Consider the following 27,200-nt stretch of genomic DNA (forward strand, 5'->3'; position numbering starts at 1 on the left):
TTCTCTGGAAAACCTTGTTTCCCAAGGGTGCTGCTGGAGGTGGGACACTGCCAACAGAAACCGCAGCAGGGGGCTTTCTTGCTCTCTGAAACCTTTGCCCCTTTGGGGTCCTTTGCCTCTGCCTTGAAGTGTAGCCCCTGGGCTTGGTGCTGCCTTTCCCCCTGCCACCGGCTCAGCTTTGGGATGCTGGAGCTGAATTGGGAAGCAAACAAGAAGAGAGACTCCCAGAGCCATAACCCTGGTCCCTCGCTGCCTGAAACCCCTTCGGACCAGCACAGCCAGCTCCTTCGGGGCAAGCTGAAATTTGGAGAGGTGACATGAAGTAGCTTGCTGAAAAAAAAGGCTTGATTTCCACCCCAGCTCAGAGATGCCAGGGTGTTACAAATCCCCCCACTTTGTCCCCCCCCCTTGCCAGGGGTCCGGCCCCCATCTCCGCACACTGTGCCTGTATCGATCTGTGGAAACAGCCTCTGGCCCCCATCCCAGTCTAAGCTCTTTACCAGCAAATTGGTGCCACTGGGCTAGCCGTGTCCTTGGAGCTGTCACGGATACAGTGACCTGCTGGGTCCCTGATGGCACTGTCAGAGCTTGTTTCAGCCCTAAGAGGAGGGATCCTGCCCTGCTCCTGCCTCTGCAGTACTGGTTGCAGCTCAGCTTGCATGGCTGCTCCCCCCTGCCCATGTCACCAGGGAGAGAATTTCCAAACCCAAATCAAAGCAGCCTCCTGCCCCCTCAGAAGGCAGGGAGAGGTTTTGGGCAGCCCAGGGAGCTGGTTGGGTGCCTGGGGTCGTTACGTGTCCCTCTGCTGCAGCTGCAGCTGAGGCTGGGCAGCTCAACACATGCAACCCTGCATTTGCAGATGCTACCAGGGTTTGCACCAGGGCCTGTCTCATCCTGCAGCATCGTTCCCCCATCAAAGGGCATCCACGGGGCATCCGCATGTCACCCCCTGCCGTCGAGCCACGCGGCACAGGTCAGAGGTGATCATGGTCATCGATCCTCTTTTCAAAACGCTTTTTACCACGGTTTGTCCAGAACCTCCAGGCGGGTGAGGGCTGGGACCAAGTATCTATCATGTGTCAGGGATCCCGTGGCTTGTGTGTGCAGGCAGGAAAGCTCCTTATGCGGTGACATGACGCCCTTTCTGCCATGGTCGATGGGGACAGGGACCTCGCGGCAGGTCCTGTGCATCCACTCCCTCCGCACTCCTCCTCGCTCCAGTCTTTTGTTTGGCCAGAGCCGGGGTCGGTGCGCCGAGCCCGGGCACCTCAGCCGCTCTGCTCCGTGCCTCAGTTTCCCCTGGGGTGGCAGCGGGGGATGCCAGTGCCCCTGCACCCCCAAAGTGCCCTGCAGTGCAGGGGGGCTGCAGGGTTCCCCAGACATGGGGGTCCCTGTTCCCAGCCCTAAACCTGCAGCAGGGCAAGGTGGGTGACACTGGTGTCACCGCAGGGACCGGTGTCCTTCTGCACCCTCCAGCCACCAGTGAGGGAGGAGAATTGGCCAGACTGGGAAGCAAGGGCTGGTGGTGGGCGAAAACCAGTGACCACCAGTGACTAGCCCTGTCCCCTTCCCAGCCCTGTCCCCTGGCCTGAGGTGGCTGCAGGGTGGCTGGGAGCAGAGGAGGAGGAGGAAGAGGAGGGTGCGGATGCTGAGCAGGAAGGAGGACAGCAGCCGACTGGTTGTGCAGGTTTTTTTTTTGGGGGGGGGCATGAATTTTTGGGTGTTGGAGGTGGGTGCTGGGTGCCAAGGGCATCGCTCACTCCTGCCACCGCCTCTGCGCAGAGCAGTTCTGGTCCCAGGGCTCAGGGGAGGCAGCAGCCGTGCCCGGAGAAGCGCTGCCCGTCCATCGCGCCATGACGGCCCCTGCCATCGCCATTATGTCTGCTGGTGGCCGAGCCCGGACCAAAGTTTGGGGCGTTAATGGGAGCCCGGGGAGGTGCTGGCTTGAGGCCGGGGGCTGCATGTGGGACTGCTCCCAGGCTGAGAAACAACCCCTGTCCCGCACGGAAACGTTTCTAAATTATTATTATTATTTTCTCTGAACAAACGGGGCTTTGTAGCTGCTCGGCCGGTTGGAACGGGGCACCTGGAGCTGCTCAGTCCATAAGCAAAGGTAAAAAACCAAGCTCAAATGTTTAACTCTTCCCTGCAGGTGCAGGAGGTTGCACACAGGATCTGGCCGCCGCTGCCGCGGGGCAGACCCCACGAGGGTCTCTTGTGCCCGGCCAGGGGGACGCGCTGGGACGGTCATCGTGGCGCCCAGAGGAGCATCATCTGCCCCAGTGTTGGGCTATGCGTGGCCTCCCGGCGCTCACTTAATTGCACCGGGCGGGGGGGGGTGTTCAGCTAATTGCAGGGGGCGATTGATTGGTAAAAATGTCATCTTCGCTGGCTGCGGTTGCCAGGGTGACCTCGGCCGTTCTCCGCCAGCGTTATTGGTTCCTGGGTGCCCAAAGCCACCCGCCACGTGTCCCGGCGGGGGGGACACCGGGCCAGGATGTGGAAATCCCTTTTCTTCCTCCGGATCTGGCCCGCTGCTGCCGGAAGCAGCGAACGGCTGCGGAAACAGGGGGGGACACGGAGGATTGGGGCCGGGGTCTGACCCCACCATGCCCAAGTGGCCACTGGCCCTTCCCAGTGTTGCAGGTGCCATCTTCGTCCGAGGGTCTTCGCGAGGCTTCGGTGCCGCACCTGCTGCCGGCGCAGAGGGAGCAGCGGGGAAGGGGCAGCAGGTAGGAGATGGCAGATGAGGGCCGAAATGCCGAATTTCCTCGCGGATGCTGCTCCAGGGCCAGGCGTCAGCCCCACGAGAGCTGCGGGGGATCACGGCGGCGGCAGAGGAGCTGCTGGGGAAGAGCAGGCGTGAAAGGCAGGTGATGGGCTTGGGGAGCGGGAAGGGAGAAACTCCACTGGTATTTGGAGAGAGGGGTTGGGTTAATGTTAACGGTCATAATCCGGGGCTGCAAAAATGCAAAAAATCGCTCCCAGCGGGGCTGGCCAGACCCCGCTGCGGTCGAGGATGGAGACTCCATGGCCCCGCTCCAGCATCTGCCCGCTCTCACCACGGGCATTTGCTCAGACCATCTAACCAAAACGTCCTGTCCTGCCCACAGTGACCCAGACCTCTCCCTTTGAGCTGAATCCCTCGGCGGCTACGGCGTTTTATTTCAAAATGACACGTGCTGCAGTTCACCAACTTTGCGTGAGAATTAACAATAACTTGATAATTTGGCTTATCTCACAGCACCAGCCCCTTGGGCAAGGGTTGGGTGAGGTTTTTTTCCCCTCCCATTTCAGGAGGTGAGGAGCAGCCCCGGGATGGGGATGCACCCAAATCCGCACCCACTGCCGCAGGTCGGGTGCTGGCCAGTATCACCCAGTGCCCGATGGGGACATGGGGATACGGGGACACGGCACAGCTGTGTTGTTTATGGACCTCAAACAAGTTATTCATGACTACGCAGTAAATGCTTTATGGACTGTCAGGCCAGCGCTTGGTTAATTGCCTCCGGGTTTCTGTGGTTAATTGCAGTGAGCAATTAATCTAATGACGGCTAACGCAGGACCACTACGGTGGGGCCTCTCTGCGGGCGTGCGGGACAAGTGCGGGGTGGGATGGGAGAGCAGGGAGACATCGGGCTGGCTCTCGTCTCCTTAGCTGTCATCACTAACGAGGTGGCCTCTGTCCCCAGCCGGGTTTGCAGTCCCGGTGCTGTCACCTCGGGGCTGCTCAGAGGCGGCACGGTTCGTTTGTGCCTTCAGCCTCCTCTTCCTCGACTGGCCCCTGCTTCCACCTTCCTCGGGCTTCAAGGCACAGCCCAAGCCCCACCGAGCTGCTGCCAGACCTTGGGGGCTTTGGGGGGGACGACTGAGTGCTCCCCAGTGAAACCAGTTCAGCCCTGGTGCAGCCCAACGCCCCTGCTGCCTGAATCTGCCTGCTCTCTGCCTAAACGCTGCCCCAGAGATGCTCGTGCCCACCCATTACCCTTGGACCCAGTTTGGGACCACCTGCCTCTCCACCAGGACGGTGGTGGGGATGACCTGGCCCTGAGACTGTCCCCCCCATCCCCTGGCAGATCCCATGGGAACAGCTCCTGCAGCAGCAGCTCTGGGTTGTTTTGAACCAAGCTGCGCCGAGATGATAAATCGGGGCACGTTTTGAGCCGTGCCCCGGCTGCCAACAAGGAGGGGGAGCCCTGGGGGGTCCCTGGCGAGGGTGCCCCGGCAGCAGCCAGGCTGGGAGGCAGGCAGGGCAGGCAGGTCCCTGCAGAGGCCAGGGCTGGAGGTGTGGCATGGGCTGTCCCCACGGTCCCTGCGTGGGGCAGGACGGGTGGCAGCAGTCCCGCTCGGCGCTGCGGCGGCAGGAGCTCGGCGGTTGCCCAAGGCTGTCGGCAGGACCAAGGGCAGGATCGGTGCAGGTACGGGGACCCCGGGGGACTGGGGGAGTGTGGCACGGTGGCAGCCCCACTTCAGGGCAGCAGGTCCCGAGAACTGCCATCCTCCTCCTCCTGCTTGCTCCGGGGCACCCATGGGTGCTGAGTGGGCAGTGGGGGGGGCTTATTGCCGGGGGGTCCTTTGGGGCTCTCCTGGGAGCTGCATCTCTCCCTATGAACCCTGGGGAGAAGGAGGGGTCCCAGGGCAGCACCCCTCTAACAAAGCCCCAGTTGGATGCTGGGCACAGAAGAGCGTTTTGGGATGGAGGAACCGCCTTTTCACCTGGAGTCACATCAAAGCAGGTGGAAAAATAGGGCGAGCGGAGGGAAACTCATGGCCCGGGCATGTCCTCAGAGCTGGGGGAAAAAAAAACACCCGGGGAGGTTTTAATGAGCTGTGTTTCATCCCGGCCGGAGCGCGGGGGCGTTTCCGGCATGACGAGGGCAGGAGGAGGCATGAGCTGGCTGCTGCCGCACGCACCCACCTCCTCATCGCCCGTCCTGGGGCTGCTGTCACCGATGTCGTGATGGAGCTGAGCCTGGGGTGATGCCGGAGCTGTGGTAACTGGGGGTTGATGGTTGGGGGGGTCCCCAGGGCGGCAGGACACCAGCTGGGGTCCCATGGGGATGCTGCAGGCAGGTAAACAACAGCAGCACTCACAAGGCTGGTTACAGCAACGTCCTTCAGCCCCGGGCAGGTAATGGGGGGGTTAGGCTGGTCCTGTGCCCCTCGCTTTATTTTTGTCTGGGAAGGAGCAGGAGGGGGAGAAAGGTGAGCAGAAGCCCCTGGCCATGGGCACTAGCTGTGCTGGGTTTGCTGGGCACTCCCAGGGAAGCCAACGTGTCTTACGCTAATTCCTGTACTGAGCAACAACTCAACATTTTATCTGGAGATTTCAGAAACAAAACCGTCACAGAAACCCCATAGCAGTAGGTCGGATCAGCGAACGACATAAATCTCCACGTGTTTCCCTAAGCCAGGCCAAACCCTTGTGGCGCAGTGCCCTTTCCTGCTTAAAACTGGCTTAGTTGTGTTCAGCCATGCAAACCTCCGCTAGCCTAAAACTATGCTTTTTGGGTGAGAAGGACCCGCTTTGGGTCTTGTTAGCGCCCAGCAGCACCACGTGGCTGCTTTACAGCTGGAGACCTCAGGGACCAGCGGGACGGGATGTTCCCTGTTGGGCCAGCTGGACCAGCCAGTTCATCCCAGTCATTGAGTTGGAGGAACATCCCGTGGGCTAATAAATCACTGTTGGTCTAGATGAGGTGTGGAGCAGTGGTCAGAGGATGTCTTGTGCCTTTGGCCGTCGCTGGCCCTTTCTGGCCCCGGGAAGCTCCAGGCTTGGGGCTGGTGCAGGGTTTGGCTTCCCGCCCGCATGGCTGGGGCTGGCAGGGTGCCCTGGCACCCTCTTCCAGCCTGTTCCCGCTTACCCAAAGTGCAATTTTTATTTCTAATTATTGAGGTGATGAGTGAGGTTTGTCGAGAGTTTTCTTGGAACTGAGATTTCTTGGATACCTCCTTGGGAGTATTTCTCCAGTGCTTTGAATCACTCTTTTTTTTTTTTTCTCCGTTTTTTCCCTTTTCACCCTGCTCCTGGGCTTTGGCAAGAGGCTGTTTTCCTGGCTGCCTTTGCACAGCACTCAGCTCCACAGAGCGTCCTGCATCTGCCAACTGCAGGTGCTTAATTAGCTGTACTTTCATTTGGCATCGCCTGGGAACAGGGGTGCTTTGGAGCCGATGAGCGGTGTGCGGAGAGGGTAATGGCAATTGTTACCGGGTACAATGGGGCTCGCAGGTGCCAAACACAGCGGGGACATGATGGATAGTCAACTTCAGGCCTGATCCTGGGCGCAAGAGAGACCTTCTGAAAGGACGACCGCAGACAAAAGTAAGGTTTTCCTGTGCATCTCGGCGAGACTCAGGGCAGGGTTAGACTCTTTGATCAAAGTGATCACACTGTTTGCTGTTTTGGAAGCAGTGAGCCCAGGCAAACATCTTAGCACTCATCACTGTCAGCGTTAGCTTTAATATTAATGTCCTGGAGCAACGGGCCAGGGCCCCAAGGGCACTAAAAGGGGTTAATGGCCCTGTGCAGCCTCACCTGGGACCTCTCCCACACCGCCCACGGGCTCTAGTTAAGCTCAGTCCTGGGGCTCAGTCCTAGCCCAAGTTTTAGTTGTAGGTGGGTCTGTCAACAGCTTGGCCAAGTGCCTGTGCCTGGCCACCGACCCAGCCCTCTACCCATGGACTGACTTTCTGGCTTGGCCTTGGAGCTCTCTTGTCCCAGTGGACCTGGCCAGCAATCACTGGGCTATATCTCACCTTGGCCTTTGTCACCAGACATGATTCTGACCTGCGTGTTGACTTCCTAGCTTGAATCTGAGCCTACTTCATCATGGCAAGCTTGACTGGAGATGTGGGCTCAGGGTTGAGCCTGGTTGCCATCCCTGGCTCTGCCCTGCTTGCCCATGGTTGACAACTGCAGGATGGACCGGGGCTGGCGAGGACCTTGCTGTGCCCTGGCCCAGTGTTGGGGATGGGGTCACGGCAGGGATGGTTACCTCCACCAGTACGAACTAAGGGACACTGGCTGGCTTAGAGGCGTGTGAGCAGGTGGCTCAGTTTTCCCCATTCTGGATACCCTGAGGTTCATCTTGTCTTCTGTTGGATGTTCCCTATGGTGCAGGTACCTCCATCGAGCCTGTATCCTTTGGTTTGTTCATGGTCCATGAGGAGGAGGTACCCCTGAGCGGTCAGGGGAGCCCACCCCTCTGTTGGGAGGAGGCAGGGAAACATGCCTGCCAGGAGTGGGAGACGGAGGGCAGTTCGGTGTCCACCGCTTTGTCTCTCTGCAACCAGATGCAGCCCAGAACTGGCCGTCTGCAGGGAAAGATGTCCCAGGCTGACAGCTTCACTGGGCCAAGGACACGAGTGGGGTCATGGCAGGGTGGAAGACGGGAGATTTGCATTTCTCTGTGTCAAATCCTTTGCCCAAACAAAGTGGGAACAGCCAGTCTGGGTGCCAAGGGGCTTCTGCGCAGCTGGGTATGGAAGAAATCTCATCCCTCCAGGTATCCCTGCTCTTCCCGCTCCCTCTTATCTGTGGGACAAATGGTAGTTGGAGCCGTAGGATGTAGCATGAGCGTCCCACCGCGCACAGCAGCTCCCTGCAAGCCTGCCTTCCTTCTCAGCCATGCTGTGAAAATAAAGATGGGCCCCAAATGTGCTGAGTTCATGGGTGTCATTTAGGATCCAAGCACAGTGACAAATGCTGAATCCTTAGTGGTAAAGAAGGATGATGTCATGGATCAAAGCTTTTTTGGGGCAAGCTCTTGGACGCAGGGCCCTTGGTGCTGCTCACGTTGCTGTTCAGGGTCTCTTTGACGAGGTGACAGCTCTGGCCCAGCTGGTGGCATCCGCAAGCGTCTCAGGGCAGCGTCGTGTGTTGGGGCAAACCAATATCAAATTTGCCTTGTACCATGAGGAGCAATAGGGAGAGAAGTAGATACTTTGGTGAAAGAATGGAAAAAAAGAAGTGATCAAAGGAGTGAGATAAAAAATGATGGCAGGGACAGACTTCTGTGTGGGATTATTTAATAATAAGGTAATTAATGCTTTATACCTCACTGACTCCTTTCATGTAAGGATCACAAAGCGCTTCACAAACATTAATTAATCCTCCCTAACATCTCTGCAGGGAAGGTCACTGAGCTACTGAGCGTAAGGGAAATCTTGTCATTGATGAAGGTGGCTGCTCTCTAGGCATGACGGATGCTCGGGTGTGATGGCAGGATGGGGAGAGTTTCTACTCCTTGCTGAGGACTTCAAATGATTTCCCATAACTTCCTCAGAGAGGAAAAATGTCTTTGAGTTGTCATGGGCAGCTGGAACTGGGCAAAGGTGTGTCTGAAAGACGACCCATGCCAAAGCTGTTGAGCATCCCTGAGAACACTGCGAAGGCAGGGGTCTATCCAGACAACCCCCAGCACCAATGCCTACACAAAGTCTGAGTAAGCGTAAGGCACCCGTGAAGGGCAAATCTGTGACTGTTGGAAAAAAATGCCAGGGTGAGGTGAATTTCAATTCAGATCTGAGCTATGGCTGGTCCTGCAAAAGGCAGAGCAAAGAACATCAGGCGTTAAAGGGAGAAAGGTGTTTTCTCATAACAAATATTCAGCCTGACGTCACTGATCTGTAATGTTTAGGTGGCTACAGAGGACTGCTGTGGGGTTTTAGATCTCCGGGGTAGTAAAAAGGTCTAAGTTAGTTTGTGGGTCTGGGGAAGACACCCACCCTCCGCTTTGCTCAGAAGAGTGTCCCTTCTGCAGGATGTCCTGCCCTGGAGGGGTGGAGGGCCCAGCTTTGGGATGTTGGAGCATCCCAGTGGGATCATGCTGTTATTGCTCAGCATTGCAAATATCTGTGGTTGTCCTTGTTCCTAGATCCTGGCAGCAGTGCCAGCATGGCTGAGCAGGATCGAGCCTCAGGCTGCCTGCATGGAAAGAAGCAGCTGCCAGGTCAGTGTGCAATGAGTGCGTTTTGGGGTTTTTCTTTTTCTTTAGACAGTTTATGAGAAAGTTGAATGTGGGACAAGGTTGTGAGATGGAGAAGAAGCAGATTTGGGGTGAAATGGTCTGGAAAGATCGACTGCCAGCTGGGGTGCAGGAGTTGGGGAACATGGCTGGGATATCCCTTGCTTGGCAGTATCAGAAATGAAATCAGGAGAGGAACAACCAGTCTTCAGAACGGCAAAGACTGTGCATGGAGGAGTCATCCTTCACCTGGCCTGATTATACTGTTAAACCAAAACCTGAGCCCAAACAGTTAGCCTGAGGCTCAGAGGGCAAGTGCGCGCAGCAGTCCTACATCTCTGGAAGCTTCTGGCCTCCTGCCCGCTCTGTAACCCAGCTGACCCCAAAGATCCAGCTCTGTCCCAGTTGTAGCTTCAGCTGCTCTCAAGATGTAGGTGCACTATGGAAAGCCCATCTCACCAGCAGTGGGTCACCACGAGCCCAGTGGCACCATCACTGGTCCTTGTGTCCTTGGAGGCCAGAGGCTGATGACCAGGACCTGGCTCTGATGAGAGGTGGTGGATATCCACTTGCTTTTCCAGCTTTCACCTGGGAGGTGAGGGCCAACGACCGAAACTACCATATGCAATTCAAGAAGAAATTTGCCTTCTGTCTGACCAAGAAGAAGTATGCGGTGAGTCAACCTGGGCCATTTCTTTACCCAGCCCCTGATTCCTGAGCTGGTGGTGGTTGGGGGTGACATGACAGAGACGCTGCAGAGTGATCTCCAGTAGGATGGAGAGTCACATATGTAATCCGAAATGAATAGGAAGGGCTGCTCCCTGCCTGGTGCCCCAGATGCCCTCTGAAGCTGTCAGAGAAGGAGCAGCACTGTATGAAGGATACTTTTCAGTCTGATGGTAGAGTCAAAAGATTTTGGGAAAAGTTTTGATTGAACAAAACCAGGTATTTCTTTTCCAGGTAAATAATGACCATCTAGTTGGAGGTCAGTTAGAGATGCTTTAGATGATCAGAAGCAAATTATTTTGTTTCAATTTTATATGGCCCTTTGCTCTAATAAATCTCTTTTTTCCTTATGGCTTTGGTAAATTTTCAGAGGCATCTCTTCTGCCATGAAAGGTTGAGAAGTCCTAAAACCACCAGAATGGTTTTGGCATTTTCAAAATACATCATTGATTTCATGTGGCTGAACTCCCACTGTGGCTTTGACCTTTCTTCTGCAGGGCAATGCCATTAAGACAGCCAAGTACAACTTCTTTACCTTCCTGCCGCTGAACCTCTATGAGCAGTTCCACCGAATGGCCAATGTCTACTTCGTCTTTGTCATCCTCTTACAGGTGAGATGGACACCAAGGTAAGAGCAAGTGTGTGGGAGACTGTCTAGCAAAGGAGGGTTGTCTGGCATTTAGAGTAGAGGACTCTGGTCTAAAATGGTGTCAAGGATGCTGCTTTTCAGTGGTGTTCATTGTCTTTCATCAACTCTGAGGGGTTTAACCTATACGTTAAGTTTGGTCACTTTAAACTGATTGGGTTGGGATGTAAGCGAAGTTCATGTAGACCACACCTAGATAGAAATCCTACCCTCCAAATTCAGGGACCCACATGCATTTCACACATCCACTTTAAAAAGAGGAGGAAATTCAGCAAAACAGTTCTCTGTAAGCAGAGATGTTGATTTGATTCTTCTTAAATGGGTTCCTGCCATTCTCAGGCGCTGACTGGGGAAGGGAGCTGGGAGGGAGGGGGAGTTACTCAGTCACCTCAAGTGTCCCAAGGTGGGGTGAATGTTGTGTCAGTGGTCTAAAATTCTCCTTCTCTAGACCTTCCCTGAGATCTCCACACTGCCCTGGTACACTCTGCTGTTTCCCCTGAGCTGCCTTCTCACCATCCGGGGTCTACGAGACCTGATCGATGACATTGTGAGTATAGGTTGGAGCAAAAGCCTGTGTGTTGGGTGCAGGTGCTGGGGGGGACAGTCAGCAGAAAGGGCCCCTTTGCTGTGGGGTGAACTGAAAAGCTTGGGAGTTGCTGTCATTCATCGTTCCTGAGGTACCATCCACTCTACCATGTCCAAAATGCTTTGTATTTTCCCATGGGAAGGATGTGACCAGCCGGTTGCTTTCCTTGGGGTCTAGACCCCCATCTCTGCCATCTTTTAATATCTTAACCAATGGCTATATTCCCAGATTGGCCCCCAGAAATACCTCTTTATTCATTGGAATATATCTTCCAATTGCTTCAGAAAGCAGATATTGCCCTGGGGCTGAGAAGGCAGATGGTGGCATTAAGAGGGTTGTTTTCATGGGACAAGGAAGTCTGGCGTGGCCCATCGTTTTCTTTTGGCCTCTTTTTCTCTCTGTACAGGGCCGACACCAAAGTGACAGAAACATCAACAGCAGGCCATGTGAAATCCTGTCTGGGAAGAGGTGAGGGGCTTTGGGAAGCTGTACCCTTGTTTTCCAGGCCTGTGTGGAATGATGGAGCATCTGAAGTGCTGAGCACCCTTGAGCACAGCAGCTGAGAAGGGTTTTGGTGGGACCGTCCCTGACTCTGCCAACTCCCATCACCTCCCAAAATCTGTTGCAGGTCCAGCTGTTCCTCTGTAGGGATGATCATATTCCAGCTACAGACAACAGGTCTAAAAAAGCTCTAATTTGCTGTGATGTGCTGGGAGGAGGGTTTCCTTGGCCACAGAAGTTCCTCCAGGTCTTCATATCTAACCCAAGGAGTCATATCACTGCTAAACACTGGTCTGGGGAGGATCAGCATGTCCTACCTGTGGCCAGGGGGCTGAAAGTCCCTGCCACCTGTAGATGTGGGGGATATGGATGTGACAAATGGGTCCTGTGCCATCCTTGGTGCTCAGCCATCCTTCAGTCATCCACATGGGAGGCCACCACGGTGGCAGAGGAACCAACAGTCGAGAGACCCCATTCATGCAAGAAGCTGGGACAGACACAGGCTGGTCCAGAGGACAGAAACAGCCACAGCCCACATTCTCACTGCTTTGCAAGGATAAAAATGTCCACCCCTAATTTTCCCGCAGCTTCTGCCGGCAGAAATGGCGCGACATCTGCGTTGGGGACATCGTCCGGCTGCGTAAGGAGAGCTTTGTCCCAGTGAGTGATGCCCCGGAGCTGGCTGCGTACCAGGGGCAGTGGGGGGGAGTTTTGGCAAGGAGGGACTCAGCCAGGTGCTCTCTCCCCCTTTTTGCTCTTCAAGGCCGACATGCTCTTGCTGTGCAGCTCGGAGCCCAGCAGCCTGTGCTATGTGGAGACTGCTGACATCGATGGGTGAGGAGAGGGGCAGGGGACTGCTATTGCCATGGGGGGAGAGGGGCAGAGACATCCCAGCCAACGGCTGAAGCCTCCAGTCTTGGGGACCCCCTGGCACTGGGGGGGTCAGGCATGCTGGGAAGGCTGCAAGTCCAGCAGAAATCATGGGATGTGGGGGATCGTCCAAAAGCTAAACCTACAAACACCCCAGAAAGGGGATTTGAATCCCAAATTTTGAAAATGGGAGTCCAAAAACACCTTTGAGACTTCCATAGAGCAGCTTGTGACCTCGGGCATCTCCGTCTCTCAGCTCCCTCCCAGCCAGGCGGAGGACAGCAGCTGCCCGTCCCTCCTGCCTCCATCTGCAGATGATTTAATGGCAGGGTCTCCGGTCCAGGGCTCCCTGCATGAGTGCTTGATGTCTGTCACGATAGGTCCCTATCTCACTTTTCACTGTCATCAGTCATGTAAACACCCAATAATTAATGGTCATCTCTGTCCCATGGGTCTGGCAGCTGAATTAACAGCTCTGTCACCCCACAGCGTTGTTCTATTTTTCCCTCCCTGGCTCTTGTTCACAGGGAAACAAACCTGAAGTTCAGACAAGCCCTTCTGGTCACCCACCAGGAGCTGGTGAGCGAGGAGATCATGGCTGCCTTTGACGGTGAGCCTCCCGGATGGGTGAAGATGTGGCCATCTCACTGGCATGGGATGGGTTCAGCCTTGGGAAGTCTTTGGCCCCTCAGGCACCAAGTGCCATCAGTCCAACAGGAGGTTGCACTTGCTCCTGCCTGCAAGGAGCCAAAGACCTTGCATGGAGGCCCTTCCCCAGCAAAGCAGCCCTGTGATGAGTCCATCGGGGTTGTGCACCTTCCCCCTGCCCTGCATCCTGATTTTCCCATTGGAATCAAGTGCTTGGCTCCCAAACCTGAGCTCAGGCCCTGGATTTTTTTCCCCTTCGGCCCTCCATAGGATGCAGACTCCCCTCTCAGAGGCTCTGGGAATCAAGGGGATTGTGTCCTCACTTTTATAGCCCAGTGCGGTTCCTGGACTGAGCACCCTCCCAGCACTGCAGGGTGGCCCTCCACCTTAGCCTTAATTTGAGCCATCCATATCCCAACTGCATCTGCAGATGCCCTGACAAAACCTCAACCTCCCCGAGAAGCCCCCAGCACCCCTCTTTGGAGGGGCAGGCGTGGTGGGCGAGGGGAGAGAAAGGTCCTCTCGTTTCCCCCAAAGCCATCACCTGAATCATGCCCTCTACTCAAGGGAGAGTGACCTGTGAGGAGCCCAACAGCCGCATGCACAGCTTCACCGGCACGCTGGAGTGGAGGGGCCAGACCTACTCGCTTGACAGCGAAAAGATCCTGCTGCGAGGCTGCAAGATTCGCAACACCGACGTTTGCTACGGCTTGGTTATCTACGCAGGTGAGTGCCCAGGCCCAGAGCAGGAAGGGCAGAAAACACCCAGGTCCCCAGGGATTTTAAGCTGCCCAAGCACTTCTGGCATCAGCAGGTCCCATTCTTAGCTGATGCAAAGTGGGAGGACCTGCCGCTGTAACCAAGCCCCCAGAAGTTTGTCCTAAGCTTTGCTGGTGTTGGGCTTGCTGGCAGGGAGACGATGTGGTCGTACCAAACCTCTACTCAGCCCAAGTTATATTTCACCTGCATCACATCCTGGATCCACTCCACTTTGTGGCTCTGAGAGTGCAGCTGAGAGCTTGGCCATGAGTAGCTGTGGGTAGAGGGGAGGGATAATATCTGGTGTAAGCAGTATTTCTCCGAATATGCGGCCACAGCTTGATTAACCACTGATCAAGGGATGCGGTCCTCTAAAGTCTTCGTTGGTGGGGAGATGTTGTTACGGAGGTAACCAGCACCACTTAGCTGCAAGTCAACCTTCTGGGGGCTGTGGACTCACATTTTCACTTCTAAAATGCTTCTCGTCCAGGATTTGATTCCAAAATTATGAGGAACTGTGGAAAGATCAAGCGGAAGAAAACCAAGCTGGACCGCATGATGGACCGGCTGGTGATCATAGTGAGTGTGGTGCAAACTCCTCCTGCTCTGGTCCACTGGCCTCCTGGGGTTACTCACAAGTCTTGTGAGAGGCTGCTTGCTTGGGTGATGCTAATTTTCTTAAGCTTGCAATATTTTGCCCCAGATATCTTGGGTTTAACATGTGATGGGCACATACCAAGTGAAGTGGCAGTTGCTGGGTCTGGAGCAGTCTGCGTGGTGGTTGCGTTGCTTAAACCCTGGACCCTGGCAGCTCTGAGTCCTCAGCTGTAGAGCAGCCCCTTGGACCAATGAACTGGAATATTCAGGATCTCCAGCCACTCCTGGCCTGCTTTACTAATCCATAACTGTGCAGGTCCAAGGATGTGGCTTGTGCAGAGGGACATGCCGGCTGTGGCTCAGCACAGAGTAAGTAGATGGAGGATGGGGGAAGGAGAAGCCTTTCCTCTGTGGGAAGCAAAGCAGCGTGGTCACAACGACGAATTAGATGGCTCTTACTCCTGTTCCTGGTGGTTGAGTGTCATCACTTCTCAGACTGGCCACTAGATTCCTCTGTTTGCTGGTACTTCAGCAGGAAGGCTGCAGGACACCCCTTGCCCAGGGAGATGGTGTCTGAGGCAATTAGGAGGGTGGGAAAGTTGGCGTTTGCTGTGTGTGTGTTGTGGATGTGTCAAGCTGAAATAAAAGTGCTGCGATCCTTCATCTTGGCCCAGGATGAGCTCTGAGAACCAGTTTCAGGCACAAGGACACCTTTCCACAGGTTTACAGCTAAATGAGGCAAACCGTTCAGAAGGGGCAATGGTTGATCCTAGAAAAGAGTCTGGTGGGCTCTGTGTGATGGGCCATTCTCATCCTGGCTTCCCATCTCAGATCTTCCTGGTGCTGTTGGTCACGTCGCTGGGCCTCGCTGTTGCCTCTGGGTTCTGGGCCAGGATGTTCCAGGAGAAGCACAGCTACCTCTCTGCTCTCTACAAGCGTACAACCCCTGCCCAGCAGGCCTTCTTCAACTTCTGGGGCTTCACGATCCTCCTGAGCATCATCATACCCATGTCCATGTATATAACGTAAGAACAACAGAGCTTGGAAGTGATCAGAGATCAATACCTCACACCCTGTCCTTGGCTATCATCTGGCATCTTGGTTTACAGCCACAAAATGGGGCTGCACAAAAGATCCAGCTGGGACCCTGAGCAAGTCATTCCCATGTGTTCCCTTAGCCGTAAGAGGGTAAGGATGGATGGGATGTGTATCTTACAAACACTGATGATGTGCTTTGAGACCTTCTCAGAGGAAAGCCACAAAAGAGATGCAAAGACACGTCTTGATGTTGGAAATTGTGGGCAGGCTGAGGATGAGACTGATGCAGGTGGTGTTTCCCCACTGAGCAGCAGCAGGGTGGGGAAGAGAAGGGCACAACTGTTGCGAGCAGGCAATAATCACAATCTGTGCTGGAAGAAGCAGTTTCCAAACTTTTCGGCCCTCCAGATCTATTAATTTTGTCATCAAGGGCGAGATTTCCAGAGGGGAGCCCAGTTGCCTGGGACCCAGTGGGCTCTCAGGTGTGATGAGCCTTCTGGAAAACTGGCCACAAACAATGAAAACCCTCTTGCTTCTCCCAAGCTCAGAGCAATAGGATCCAGGTGGGGAGTTCCCCTCTGCCCTTTCTTTCTGTGTCAGATCCCCAAGTGCCCTTGGGATGCGAGTAATGTGATCTCCTTCCCCAGCGTAAGTTTTCTTCTCTCTGACACCCTAGGTTTGAATTCATCTACCTGGTAAACAGCTTTTTTATCAACTGGGATCTGGAAATGTATTACGCTGTCAAGGACATTCCAGCAAAAGCCAGAAGCACCAGCCTCAATGATCAGCTTGGCCAGATCGAATATATCTTCTCGGACAAGACTGGCACCTTGACACAAAATGTTATGAGCTTCAAGAAATGCTGCATCAATGGGACCATCTATGGTAACTTTTCGTGGATGCAAGTTTGTAGAGACTCATGAGTGAGGTAGACCTTCAATTTAGGCCACTTTGGTTCCTTCCACTCCTCCTGGCTCGCTAGGAAGCTTGGGGCATGTGGATTGACCTTGGTGGTCCAGTGTGTAAGCAGAAGCTGTAGGAATTCAGCTTGTTCTCATCTTCTGTGTTATCGGTGCTTTGCAGGGGCCACCACGCCTGCGGTCACATTTGTCTCACACCCCCAGTGCATGGAGTCAGGGCACAGTTCTGCTCACCTAAAATGGGTGTCCGCCTTTCAGGAGATGTATCATAGCTCAAACTCAGCTAGGTCTTCCCTGATACAAAAGGGACCCTGGGGTTAGAAACTCAGCACAGCTACGTGGCAAACAAATAGTCTGAGTGAGGTGGATCCCACCTGGAATAATTAGCTGATGCTGGCCCAGGTGTCCAGGACAGGGCAGGCAGAGGAGCCTCAGGGTGATGGGCCAGTGAAGCCCATGGATTTTTATTTTCTATGAAAGTCTGGAGAGAAAAAGGAGGGTTTGCTTTTCTTCTTTACATTGTTTTCTGGTGAATCTCCAGCTCGGTTTCCAATCTGGGCACTTTAAGGCTTTCAGGTGACCTATGGAGGAGGCAAAGAAATTATCATTTCCCTTATGCTTTTTCTTTACAGTGAATGCATATAATTGCTCTTTGCGCTTTTTTATGATTCTGCTTCGGTTTCCCCTTAGAAACCTGAGAATTGCCAAGTCCTTCCTTTTCTTACTGCTATACTTACTCGAGTGCTCAGCTGGCTTTTGGGAATTGTCTCAGTGCTTGATTAGTGAAATTTAGCAAGTGGGGTGAGCCAGAGCTTTAGCATGGAGCTCCTTTTTCCTGAGATAAGTATCAGGCACTTGAGACAAATGGACAGTGATAAAGCAAAGAGGATGAAAAAAAAAAAATCTAGCAAAGTTTTTAAGCAGGAATAAAAGCAATTTTCCCCTGCCTGATGTATCGTTGTTGCACCTCTGTGACAGCAGCATTGCCGTAATCCCACCAATCTCTGGCCAACCGCAGAGTCTCCCAGGAAATGTGGATGAAGGCTAGACCTGAATTTTTAACATAAAAAATGTGTAGAAAGCCAAATAAGTCAAACCTGGACATCCTAACAGAGCCTGGCTCATGACTGACACCAAGCAGATGCTGGAAACCTGTCCCTTTTTGCCAGTCTTTTGGCCAGCAAAAGCAGCAGTCCCTTCCAGAGAAACTGCTCGAAGCCTCCGCTGGTGATGCTTCCTGCAGTTATTAATTGAATTATTTTTATTTTGGCAGGTACAGGCACAGGCCGTGAGAACAAGCAGCCATCGGTGCGTAACTCCCCTCTCCCACGTAGCATGGGGCCTGATGCTGTTCCTCATCGGGGCCAAAGCCGTAGCAGTTATTGATTACACCAGCAGCAGGACCAGCCTTTTGTTTTGGAGCACAGCTTGCTTACAATGGGGTCCCATGCTGTAACAGAGAGGCATATGCTTCCTTGGGCTGGCAAGTTTGCCAGTTCTCAGCTGCCAGTCAAGGACAGGGGAACTGGGTTTATAAAATAATGAGTCCTCTTTTTTTTTTTTTTTTTAATTTTTTTGATTCCCAACCTTTTTATACTCATCCCCTTGGTGTAGGCAAAGCAGAGCTCGGCTTATGGACTCTGATCTGGATCGGACCGTGCCAGCACAGGGTTGCTGTATTGTCGACCCAGCAGCATCCCCGGTGCAGAGCACCATGCTCGGTCTCTCTCTCGGGCACCTGCAGCCTGCCCGTGCCTCTTGCAGGGGTCGGGGTTGACCTGGAGCCACCATGGGGAGAAAAAGTTGGACTTTTGCGACGCGACGCTGCTGGAAGCCGCCCGGCGGGACAGCGATCCTGTGCTGAGGGAGTTCCTGAGGCTGCTGGCCCTCTGCCACACTGTCATGGTGGAGGAAAAGGGCGGTGGGTTGGACACAGTGGTTGACGTGCTCGGAGCGGGGTCGAGCTGCCGTTCGAGGCATTGAGGCCACGATGGCTTTTTCCATCGCCCAGCAAAGCTCTGCTGTGGGGGTGCAGGTGGCATGAGAGCCCAGGGATGCTTTGGGCCACCGTCCAAGCATCAGGGATGTGTACATTTGGGTTTCTTTTAAAGCTAATTATTTGGAACAGAAGCACAGGGAGGATAATCTATCCCTGTCTGGGCACTTGTCCTGCCTGTGGCAATGAGCGGAAGAGATGAGACAAGTAGGACTGAGTTTCCCTAGCCTGGTCGCTTGGACTTTAGGGTCTCCATAGATAATGTTGGTACTGGGCAAGAACAGGGTGTTTCAGATGTCCAAGAGTTGCCTGGCTGGGAGTCTCCTTGTCTAATCCCTACTCCTCTTCTGCAGACCAGCTGGTTTATCAGGCAGCTTCACCGGATGAAGAAGCGCTGGTGTTGGCAGCCAGGAACTTGGGATACGTCTTTCTGGCCCGAACGCAAGACACCATCACCATCAGTGAGCTGGGGGTGAAGAGGACGTACAAAGTGCTGGCCATGCTGGACTTCAACAGCGATCGCAAGAGGATGTCTGTCCTGGGTGAGCAGGATGGGGTGTCTCAGAGAGGGGGCCCTCCAGGAACACAGAGGGTCCCTTCCATACCCAGCCCTACAAGGGATGGCACCAGGATGGCTGTGATTGACCGCAACTGGCACAAGGACTCCTAAGGATTATCCTGGTCATCCCTGCAGTTTTGCTCTCCCTGGTACCTTGGTGAAGGGTTTGAGAAGCCGAGAAAGCGAGTAAATCAGGGGTTCAGAGTAGGTATGTGAGGAACTGACAGTCCTTGAGGCCTGATTCTGTCTCATGGTGGTGCAGATCTGGGGACATTCCTGTGCTTCCTATGACCGCAAGCAGAAAAACACTAGCGTCCCCCGGGGTGCCTTCTGCAGCATGGCCATTGCATGGGAACAGCGATGAGTGGGAGCCACCTCTCTGCGTCCCTAAGCTGTCCTTCCCCTCCCTCCCAGTGCGAGACCCCCAGGGCACGATCCGGCTCTACACCAAGGGGGCTGACACAGTCATCCTGGAGAGACTGCAGAGGCGAGGGCCCAATGAGACCTTCACCGAGATGGCGCTGGATGTGAGTCCCATGCCAGCCTGGGGTGGAAAGGGCTGGTCTCCCTGCTGCTGGCTTTGGCCTGGGTGTCCTGGAGTCCCCTGCTGCTCTTTCTCCCTCTGGCTTCAGGATTTTGGTCCTTCTTTCTTCCTTCTGCTCTAGGAGCCTCACCTGCATATGGGACAGGGGCTAAGAGGGCATCAAATCCACCTTCGATGTTCTGCATGGACCAGTTGCATTGCAAGGATCCTCATGGGGATGCTGTAGGATGGGGGAGGGAGTCAGAGCCCAGAGGGAGACCCTCAGATCCCGGAGGATCTCTGGCTCTGGCCATGGGAACATTGCGTCTGGCTGGCATGATGCCCTGGTCCACTGTGAGAGTCATCCCGGTCGAGGGAAGGGAGACCTGATGTCTCATCTCTGCAGCGCTTTGCAGAGGAGACGCTGAGGACTTTATGCCTGGCCAGCAAGGAGGTGAGCGAGGCTGAGTACAGTGTGTGGAGCAGGAGGCACCGTGAGGCCAGCATCCTGCTGCAGGACCGCGCACGGGAGCTGGACAAGCTGTACGAGGAGATGGAGCAGAACCTGCAGGTGGGATGAGGCCGGGGTTTAGGAAGAACCGGTTGCGCTGGTCCCACAGAGAGCAGGACCAGGGGATTCAGCTCTCTGGGATGAGGGGTGAAATGTCCAAGGCAACACCCATCCCCTGGGTGGGAGGGCAGATGGAGGTCCGCCCTCCAGGGGTGACTTTGTGACATGCCAGTAGACATTGGGTTAGAGATCTGGCAGGTTGTGTCCACCCATGGGCAAGGACCCCTGGTTGGATCCAGGGGCAATTCCCACCTCCGCATCTTGCCCTGCCCCATGTCACGACACCCACTTACCTTCCTTCCAGCTGCTTGGGGCCACAGCCATTGAGGACAAGTTACAAGATGGAGTCCCTGAGACCATCCAGCTGCTGAAACTGGGCAACATTAAAGTGTGGGTGCTGACGGGAGACAAACAAGGTCAGTGGAGGCAACCTCAGACCCCACCAACACGTTTCAGCTTCTCCCCTAAGCAGGACCAGAGAAGAGATATGAGATCCTGGAGTGGGAAACAACCAGGTTCTGCTGTTCCCCTTAATATAAAGTAATAGCACATCCCACAGATCATGTCACCCATGGGGAAACTGGGGCAGGGGAAGCCATCTGCATAATGGCACAGAGCTGGAGCAGAGCCCCCAGCAGCTGCAGCTCACTGAGGGCTGTTGGACCCAAGGGCTGGGGGCTGCCCCGGGATGGAGGGGGCAGCATCTTGTGGCCATCGGCCGTTGGCACCTGTGTGTTGCAGAGACCGCAATGAACATTGGCTATGCGTGCAAGCTGCTCACGGACGACATGGAGATCCTGGAGGAGAAGGAGATCGGGTGAGGAATCGTGACCTCCTGGTTGAGGACATTGGTGTCCCCGCTGAAGACACCTGAGGGGATAGGAATCTGTGCAGGATGGGCAGAGCTCGACTCTGCCAGAGATGCTTCTCCTTCCCTGTCCCAGCCTGGATATCAGTGGCCCTCATCTGCTGTTTGCATGCTCATTTGCATGGCCTCCCCATCTGTTTCTGACCCTACAGCATTCTCTTGGCAGGCTTTGACCAGAAAGTGCTTAAGCTGCCTCTCCAGCCTCTGAACCACAGGGACAGAGGCTGATTTCTGATCTCAGTGAGCCCTTGGGTCCCCCTCTCTGTCCCTCCTGTTCCCACCCCTGGGTACCAGCCCCATCTCCCTGGAGCTGGCTTTGAGATGCCAAAGGCCAACTGTAGGTCTCGGTCGAAGCCAGGCAGCGTGCCCAGTGTCCCCAGCTCAGCTCCAACCACCCCTTCCTCACACAGCAAGATCCTCAGGACTTACTGGGTGAGCAACAACCACCTCAGCAGCAGCGGGGAAGTCCTCTGCAGTGGCCGCCTCTCCCAGCAGCGCCCAGAGGCTTCACGCAACAAGAAGAGAGCTCTCATCATCAGCGGGGACTTTCTGGTAAGGTGGCACTAGGATGCTCTTCTCTGCTCCCCGCCTGCACTGGCAGATTGCTCTTTCTGCCCTGATGCTATTCAAATCCTGGGTGGCACCAGCACACCGACGAGGTGATGCCCCTCCTGCCCAAGGGGTGGGAAAAAACCCCAATTTTGGCTGGGGAATAATGAGTGAAGAAGGGGACAACCTTGCACCGATCATTTGGTGTTGGTGGGTTTCGAGCACACCTGCCTGACCAGTCTTCTGGGATGATGCAGGCTGGAGGGTAATCACATGTTCTTCTGGTCATACTGGGACAAATTGGTCTCACAGTCGCAGTACCTGCTGCGTGCTGAACTTGGAGAAGTCTGGGGGTCACTTTTTTGTAGCACCTACAAGATTTAAGAGCATTGTTGAGGAGCTGGGGGCCCTCATGCTATGAAGGCTATGAGTGAGGTCCCAACCACGTGTGCTCTCCCCTAAGGACAAAATCCTCCACACGGGAGAGGTGCTGAAGGAGAAGGGGTGGCTGTGGCAGCGGCTGGCTTGCTGCAGGGCTACAGGCTCGCAGGAGCGGGGCAGTCTGGTGGAGAAGGCCTTCGTGGACTTGGCCACCAGCTGCCAGGCGGTGATCTGCTGCAGGGTGACCCCCAAGCAGAAAGCCCTCATCGTGGAGTTGGTGAAGAAGCACAAGAAGGCCATCACGCTGGCCATTGGAGATGGGGCCAACGATGTCAACATGATCAAAAGTGAGGCTCGGGGCAGGGGGGGAGTGTGGGTTTTGGCCGGCACGTCCCGCTAGCGGGGAGTGGTGGTGCCCCATCTGCCATCTCCACCACCTCACCCTCTCCTTTGAGATGAGGAGTTGGGAGGGGAACCCCCAAACCAGTTCCCCACGTTGCTGTGCTGGGAGGGGAGTGAGAGGCACAGGACCAGAACTAGGACCAGGCTGGGATAAGAGCAGGGTAGACCACTTGCTTTGACAGCGGGGATGAACCTCGATGAAACTTCAAGCCCCAACGTGGGCAGCTGGCAGAGACGTTCCTGCCCCTCTCCAGCAGCCCTAACATGGGGCTGTGCTCTTTGCACGCCCAGTCAGGCCTGGCACGTCACTCCCACAGCTGTGGCACGTGATAGAGGGGGCTTCTTCCCTTTGACCATCAGTCCTGGATTCACCCTCAGCCCATCACCCTCGGGGCAATCCACAGGGAATTCAAGCACCCAGCTCACTGAAAAACCTCCCCACCTGCATTTCACACCCTCCTGTCCTCTGCAGCCGCTGACATCGGGGTAGGCATCAGCGGGCTGGAGGGCATACAAGCCGTGCAGTGCAGCGACTACGCCCTGGCACAGTTCTCCTACCTCCAGCGCCTCCTGCTTGTCCATGGTCGCTGGGCATACCTCCGCATCTGCAAGTTCCTCCGCTACTTCTTCTACAAGACCTTTGCTGGTCTCATGGCCCAGGTCTGGTTCGCTTTCCACAGCGGATTCACAGCTCAGGTGAGGGATTCAGCCATTAGTAAGGGTCATATCCATCCCATGGAGGTCAGCACACTGGTGTTTCGACACCCCCCCCCGCTGAGAATCCCATGCAGGTCTCGTGCCTGGTACTGCCTGATGGGCACGTGTCCACATCACTGCCCTGGTCTCCTTTCTCCCATGCCCTGGTATTGGGTTGTCCAGTTTTGGGGGGCTGCCTGGCTAAGATGCACCTGGTTATCTGTTTTTTACCTGGCTGCATTGGGAAAAGCATCCTGCGGAGATTTGGGATGTCCTTGTGAGCTGCAGCTCAGTCTCAGACAGACGCAGGGAAAGATGCCATGTGCATTAAGCTGGCTTCCTCCAAAATCTTTTCCCAAGGGCCATTAGTGTGACTTGACCGCTACTGTGTGGCTTCAGCCTCCCATCTCTGTCTGCAGCACGGCCCCACTGCAGACAACGTGGGGCTGATGCAAAGCCTGGGGAAAGTCCATGGGGATTTCTCCAGAGTTTGGATATGAGTCTCTTGGACTCACCCCTGGTGCCTGGGCATCCTTTCTGAGTCTTTCCAAAGCACCACAGAGCTCACAGCTGCTTTCTTTTCCCTTCTAGCCTCTGTATGAGGGTTGGTTCCTTGCACTCTACAACATTTTCTACACTGCATACCCCGTGCTGTCTGTGGGCCTTCTGGAGCAGGTATGGGTTCACCGGGCTGCATCCAGCCCCTGTGCCTGGAGGCTGCATCCTCAGCAGGTGTGAATCAGCCCAGCAGTCGTTGCACCCCATCTGCACGGCTTTTTGTGCTGGGACATGGTACCAAGCAGCTCGATGAGCATTTGGAGCTCTCCACCGGTCTTGGGGTGCCTCTGTTCCCCATCACCCCAGAGCAAGCAAGTGGAGGGACTCACTGCAGCTCTCCCGAAGGGTGTGTTGGGTGGGATGGCCCAATCCTGCTCCCCGGTGTGGGTGGGGAGGGTGATGCTTGGTGCTCTCCTGGCAGGACGTGAGTGCCAAGAAAAGCCTGGAGTTCCCTGAGCTCTATGTGATCGGGCAGCAAGATGAGCTCTTCAACTACCGCGTTTTTGGCATCACCCTCCTGCATGGGGTCAGCACCTCGCTTGCCAGCTTCTACATAGCGCTCTGGGCCTTTGAGGACCATGTCGGCAGCAAGGTTGTCGGTGACTACGAGTCCTTTGCCGTCACGGTGGCCACGTCGGCGTTGCTGTCAGTCCTTGTGGAGGTAAGCACCAATCTGCCCTTCCCCATCCTGGCCCAGTGGTAGATTATCAGGGATTGCAGCCCTGGGCTCTCTAACACCATCCCCAACAGCTTCGTGCCTGGGGAGTGATCTCCCTTGCGGCAGGGGAGGAATTCAGGACAAGTGGCTGAATGGAAGAGGGTCCCTGCAGCCTCCATGAGACACTGTGTGTTCTGCCCTTGTCCCTGCAGTTCATCCTGGACACCAAGTTCTGGACAGCATTGTCCTTCCTGATGGTCACAGCCAGCCTGCTGCTCTTCTGCTTCTTCTCCTTCCTGACCCAAAGCATTGATGCCTTCAGGATAGCCCCTGCCATCTTCCGTTTCCCAGGTGAGATGCCCCGGGGATCCCCATGGCCTGGGCTTGGTGTTTCCCACCTTGTAGATCATCTCTTCATCACCACTTCTCAGTCTTACTGTTTTGAGTTTTGACTCCAGTTTAGGTGCCATCTCCTCTTTAGACCCCTCAACACCTTCATGGGTGGGCGCCTGTCCCCCGACAGTTGTTCCCTCTGTCCTCTCCACCTTCTCTACTTAAACATCGCCCACCCACTTCTTGCGTTGACAGATGCCAGCTGGAATGCCCTGACCGACCCCTACGTCCTGCTCGTGGTCCTGCTGTCCCTGGTGGTGAACACCATCCCCTCGCTCACCGTCCACTTGTACCGCACCATCACGGGCAAAACCACCATCCAGCAGGTGAGGGCTGCACGGGGGCTGGCATGGGGAGGGGTCTGCCTCCTGCCAGCGTCAGCGTCTGGGGGTGGCCAGGGCGCTGCTGGTGATGGGAAGGGTGAGGTTCCCCAGTGAAGCCAGTGCCTGGACTGTAGTGGTGGGACATGTCACCTCTCCTTGGTGGCACCACTCAGCTCATGGTGGTCTCTCATGACACTGGTGCCCAAGCCTGGCTTCAGGGCCCTCTCCCCAAATTGGTTCATGGCCCGACAGAAGGCCCTGGGGTGAGAGACCTCCTCTTGGAGAGGGTCTGCTTTTGGCTGCAGTAAGGAACTGGCCTGCAGGACTCCCTGGACCTGCCACTTAGGAGGCACTGGGGTCTGGTGCAGGTCTTGGTACCACCCCCAGCCTTGGTAGAGCTCATCCCCATCTGGGTTGTGGGTTATACCTTCCTGGTGGTACAAAGAGGTCCCAGATGAGAGCAGGGCTTGAGATTGTGCACCAGAGCTCCAGGAGCTTTGAAGACCCCCAAGAGGGTCCCCATGTTACGTATCCTATCATGGTAACTCAGGTCATGGTGGAGCTGGGACCAAACTGTGTCTCGGTGGAGGGTGTCCTTGAGCTCCCTGTGTGTCCCCCCTCGAGGTGAGGGCTTGCCCACAGCCCTGATCTCTCTGTCTCCTTGCAGAAGATCCGCTTGAAGGCCAAGCGGGAGCCGGAGCCCTCGGTGGAGCTGCGTGCCCATGTCCCTCACGGCTCCTTCCACCGCCGCTCCAGCTACGCCTTCTCCCACCGGGAGGGCTACGCCGGCCTCATCACCCGCGGGGACAGCCTGCGTGCCGGGGCCACCCGCCGCACCGCCCCAGGTCTCCTGCACCCAGAGACAACCCCAGATCTGTCCTCCCTCCCCAGCCCCTCAGCATAGCTGCCCTGGCTGGCATCAACCTCCCACCATGCTGGGACAGGGGAGATGCCATCAAGGCACAGAACTGGCTGGCTCCCTCCTTTTATGGGCATTTTTAAAATCTTATTTGGATGGTTTTGAAGCACGGGCAGCCCCTGTGGCTGCAGAGGCTCTGGCCCAGCCTGGGGGGCTGCTGCTCCAGGCACTGAGTCCTGGGATGTGTCCCACCAGCGGCAAAATCTCCCCCATGCAGTGTGTTCATGGGGTCTGCAGGAGCCTACAAAGCCATGAAAACCACCAACCTCTGCCTCCACGCTTGGCCCCTCGCCCCGCAACACCCTGGCTGGCACCCCAGCCCCCTTCCCTTTGCTGAGCCCCCTCGGAGCTGGGCTGCCTCCTGCCCAAGGCTGATCCTGCTCCAGGCTGGACCCACAAACAGCAACTCTGCTGCCCCAGGCTCATTATTCCACCTCTGAATTAGTAAAATACTCTGATGCAAAACCAGCGGTGGGGCTGGCTGGCGGGTGCAGCCCTTCACCCCTGCTCACTCCCTCCTGTGCCGGGGGCCGAGCTGCACCGGCTGCACGAAGACCCTCACCTTGTTCTCCCACGGCTTCAGGGAGCACAGGGCAGAGCCAGCCACCCTCCCCATGCAGGGCTGGATCCGGCACCCATGGCTTTCACATGCATCAACCCAACAGATCAGACTCGAGCGGCGTAATTTTAAAATACCCCCTACTTTCTGAAGGAGGACCTATGTACGATTGATTACCTGCAGGTTTTTCTTCTCCAGCCAAACCAGCCCAGCTTCTTGCAGCCTCCTCTTGTTGCTCCCCCCCTATCTCCACCTTCTTGTCTTTGCCATCCCAGCACGAGGTGCACATGGTGGTGGTATCTGCTACGTGCCATGCCCTGTCTCCACAGCGGCCACTTCCCACTCCCTCAGGACCGACGTCCCCATCTTTGGGGACAAATTGTGGCCACAGGCTGTTCACTGCAAAGCCCTGAAAACTACTTTTGGCGGAGGGGGGAGGGCAAAGCATCGGGGGGATGTGCATCAGCTCTGCCCAGTGGGCATGGGAGCACACGCCCTGCAGTGCCACGCTTTGGGGACATCAGCAGCTGGAGAAGTTGTGTGTGAACAACTGACTGGTGACCAGATCACCCTTTTTATTGTTTTTATTTTTTAATTAAAAGGATTTTAGCTTTTCTCTCCTCTCCTGTAAATCTCTGCTACACCACCAAGGAAGAAAGCTGCACAGAAAGGTCCTTGGTCCCTCTGTGCATACCATCAGCTCTTTAACACCTGCCAGCACTTGCAACATGGCAAAATGCAGAGTACGACAAGCTATTTGGGTAAAAAGATAAATAATTAAATCAGACATGGGGTCTTGGACCTGCCTGCAGCACACATGACTTGATGGGTTTGTTTAACAAGTGCTTTGGCCTCATCTGCGCCGAGTTTGTGAGAATTAAAGTGTTTTCTTTGGGCTCTGGCCAGAAGGGTGCTGGATGGTGCCAAGAAATAAAAGCATCTGAGGCTTCCTCTGGGAAAGCTCTCTGCAACTGCCAGGTGGAAAACT

The 27,200-nt window shown here is 55.4% G+C and overlaps 1 protein-coding gene across 1 annotated transcript; it reads left to right on the forward strand.

Moving 5' to 3' along the window:
* The first annotated feature begins 1,853 nt into the window (after nt 1-1,853).
* Nucleotides 1,854-26,771, forward strand: ATP8B3 (ATPase phospholipid transporting 8B3). Its single transcript, XM_075037418.1, has 31 exons — nt 1,854-1,907; nt 2,647-2,732; nt 3,564-3,744; nt 4,229-4,418; nt 8,877-8,951; nt 9,548-9,639; nt 10,190-10,303; nt 10,787-10,885; nt 11,331-11,392; nt 12,013-12,085; nt 12,189-12,259; nt 12,823-12,905; nt 13,511-13,669; nt 14,193-14,281; nt 15,131-15,324; nt 16,014-16,222; nt 17,531-17,565; nt 18,022-18,178; nt 18,607-18,795; nt 19,227-19,339; nt 19,742-19,906; nt 20,211-20,322; nt 20,648-20,723; nt 21,185-21,326; nt 21,787-22,051; nt 22,579-22,802; nt 23,394-23,477; nt 23,782-24,021; nt 24,231-24,369; nt 24,607-24,737; nt 25,402-26,771. Exons 1-31 carry the CDS (start codon nt 1,854-1,856, stop codon nt 25,636-25,638), a joined length of 4,140 nt encoding a protein of 1,379 aa, XP_074893519.1. The 3' UTR covers nt 25,639-26,771.
* Nucleotides 26,772-27,200: the final 429 nt, after the last annotated feature.

Source organism: Buteo buteo, chromosome 10 (genome assembly GCF_964188355.1).
Source record: "Buteo buteo chromosome 10, bButBut1.hap1.1, whole genome shotgun sequence".
NCBI classification, from domain to species: domain Eukaryota; kingdom Metazoa; phylum Chordata; class Aves; order Accipitriformes; family Accipitridae; genus Buteo; species Buteo buteo.

Coding starts and splice junctions, on each gene's coding strand:
- ATP8B3 (XM_075037418.1), top strand. CDS start 1,854: ATGACGGCCCCTGCCATCGCCATTATGTCTGCTGGTGGCCGAGCCCGG. Junction 3,745..4,228: donor GGCTGCTCAGAGGCGGCACG/GTTCGTTTGTGC, acceptor GTGCCCCGGCAG/CAGCCAGGCTGGGAGGCAGG. Junction 24,370..24,606: donor TGCCATCTTCCGTTTCCCAG/GTGAGATGCCCC, acceptor TTGCGTTGACAG/ATGCCAGCTGGAATGCCCTG.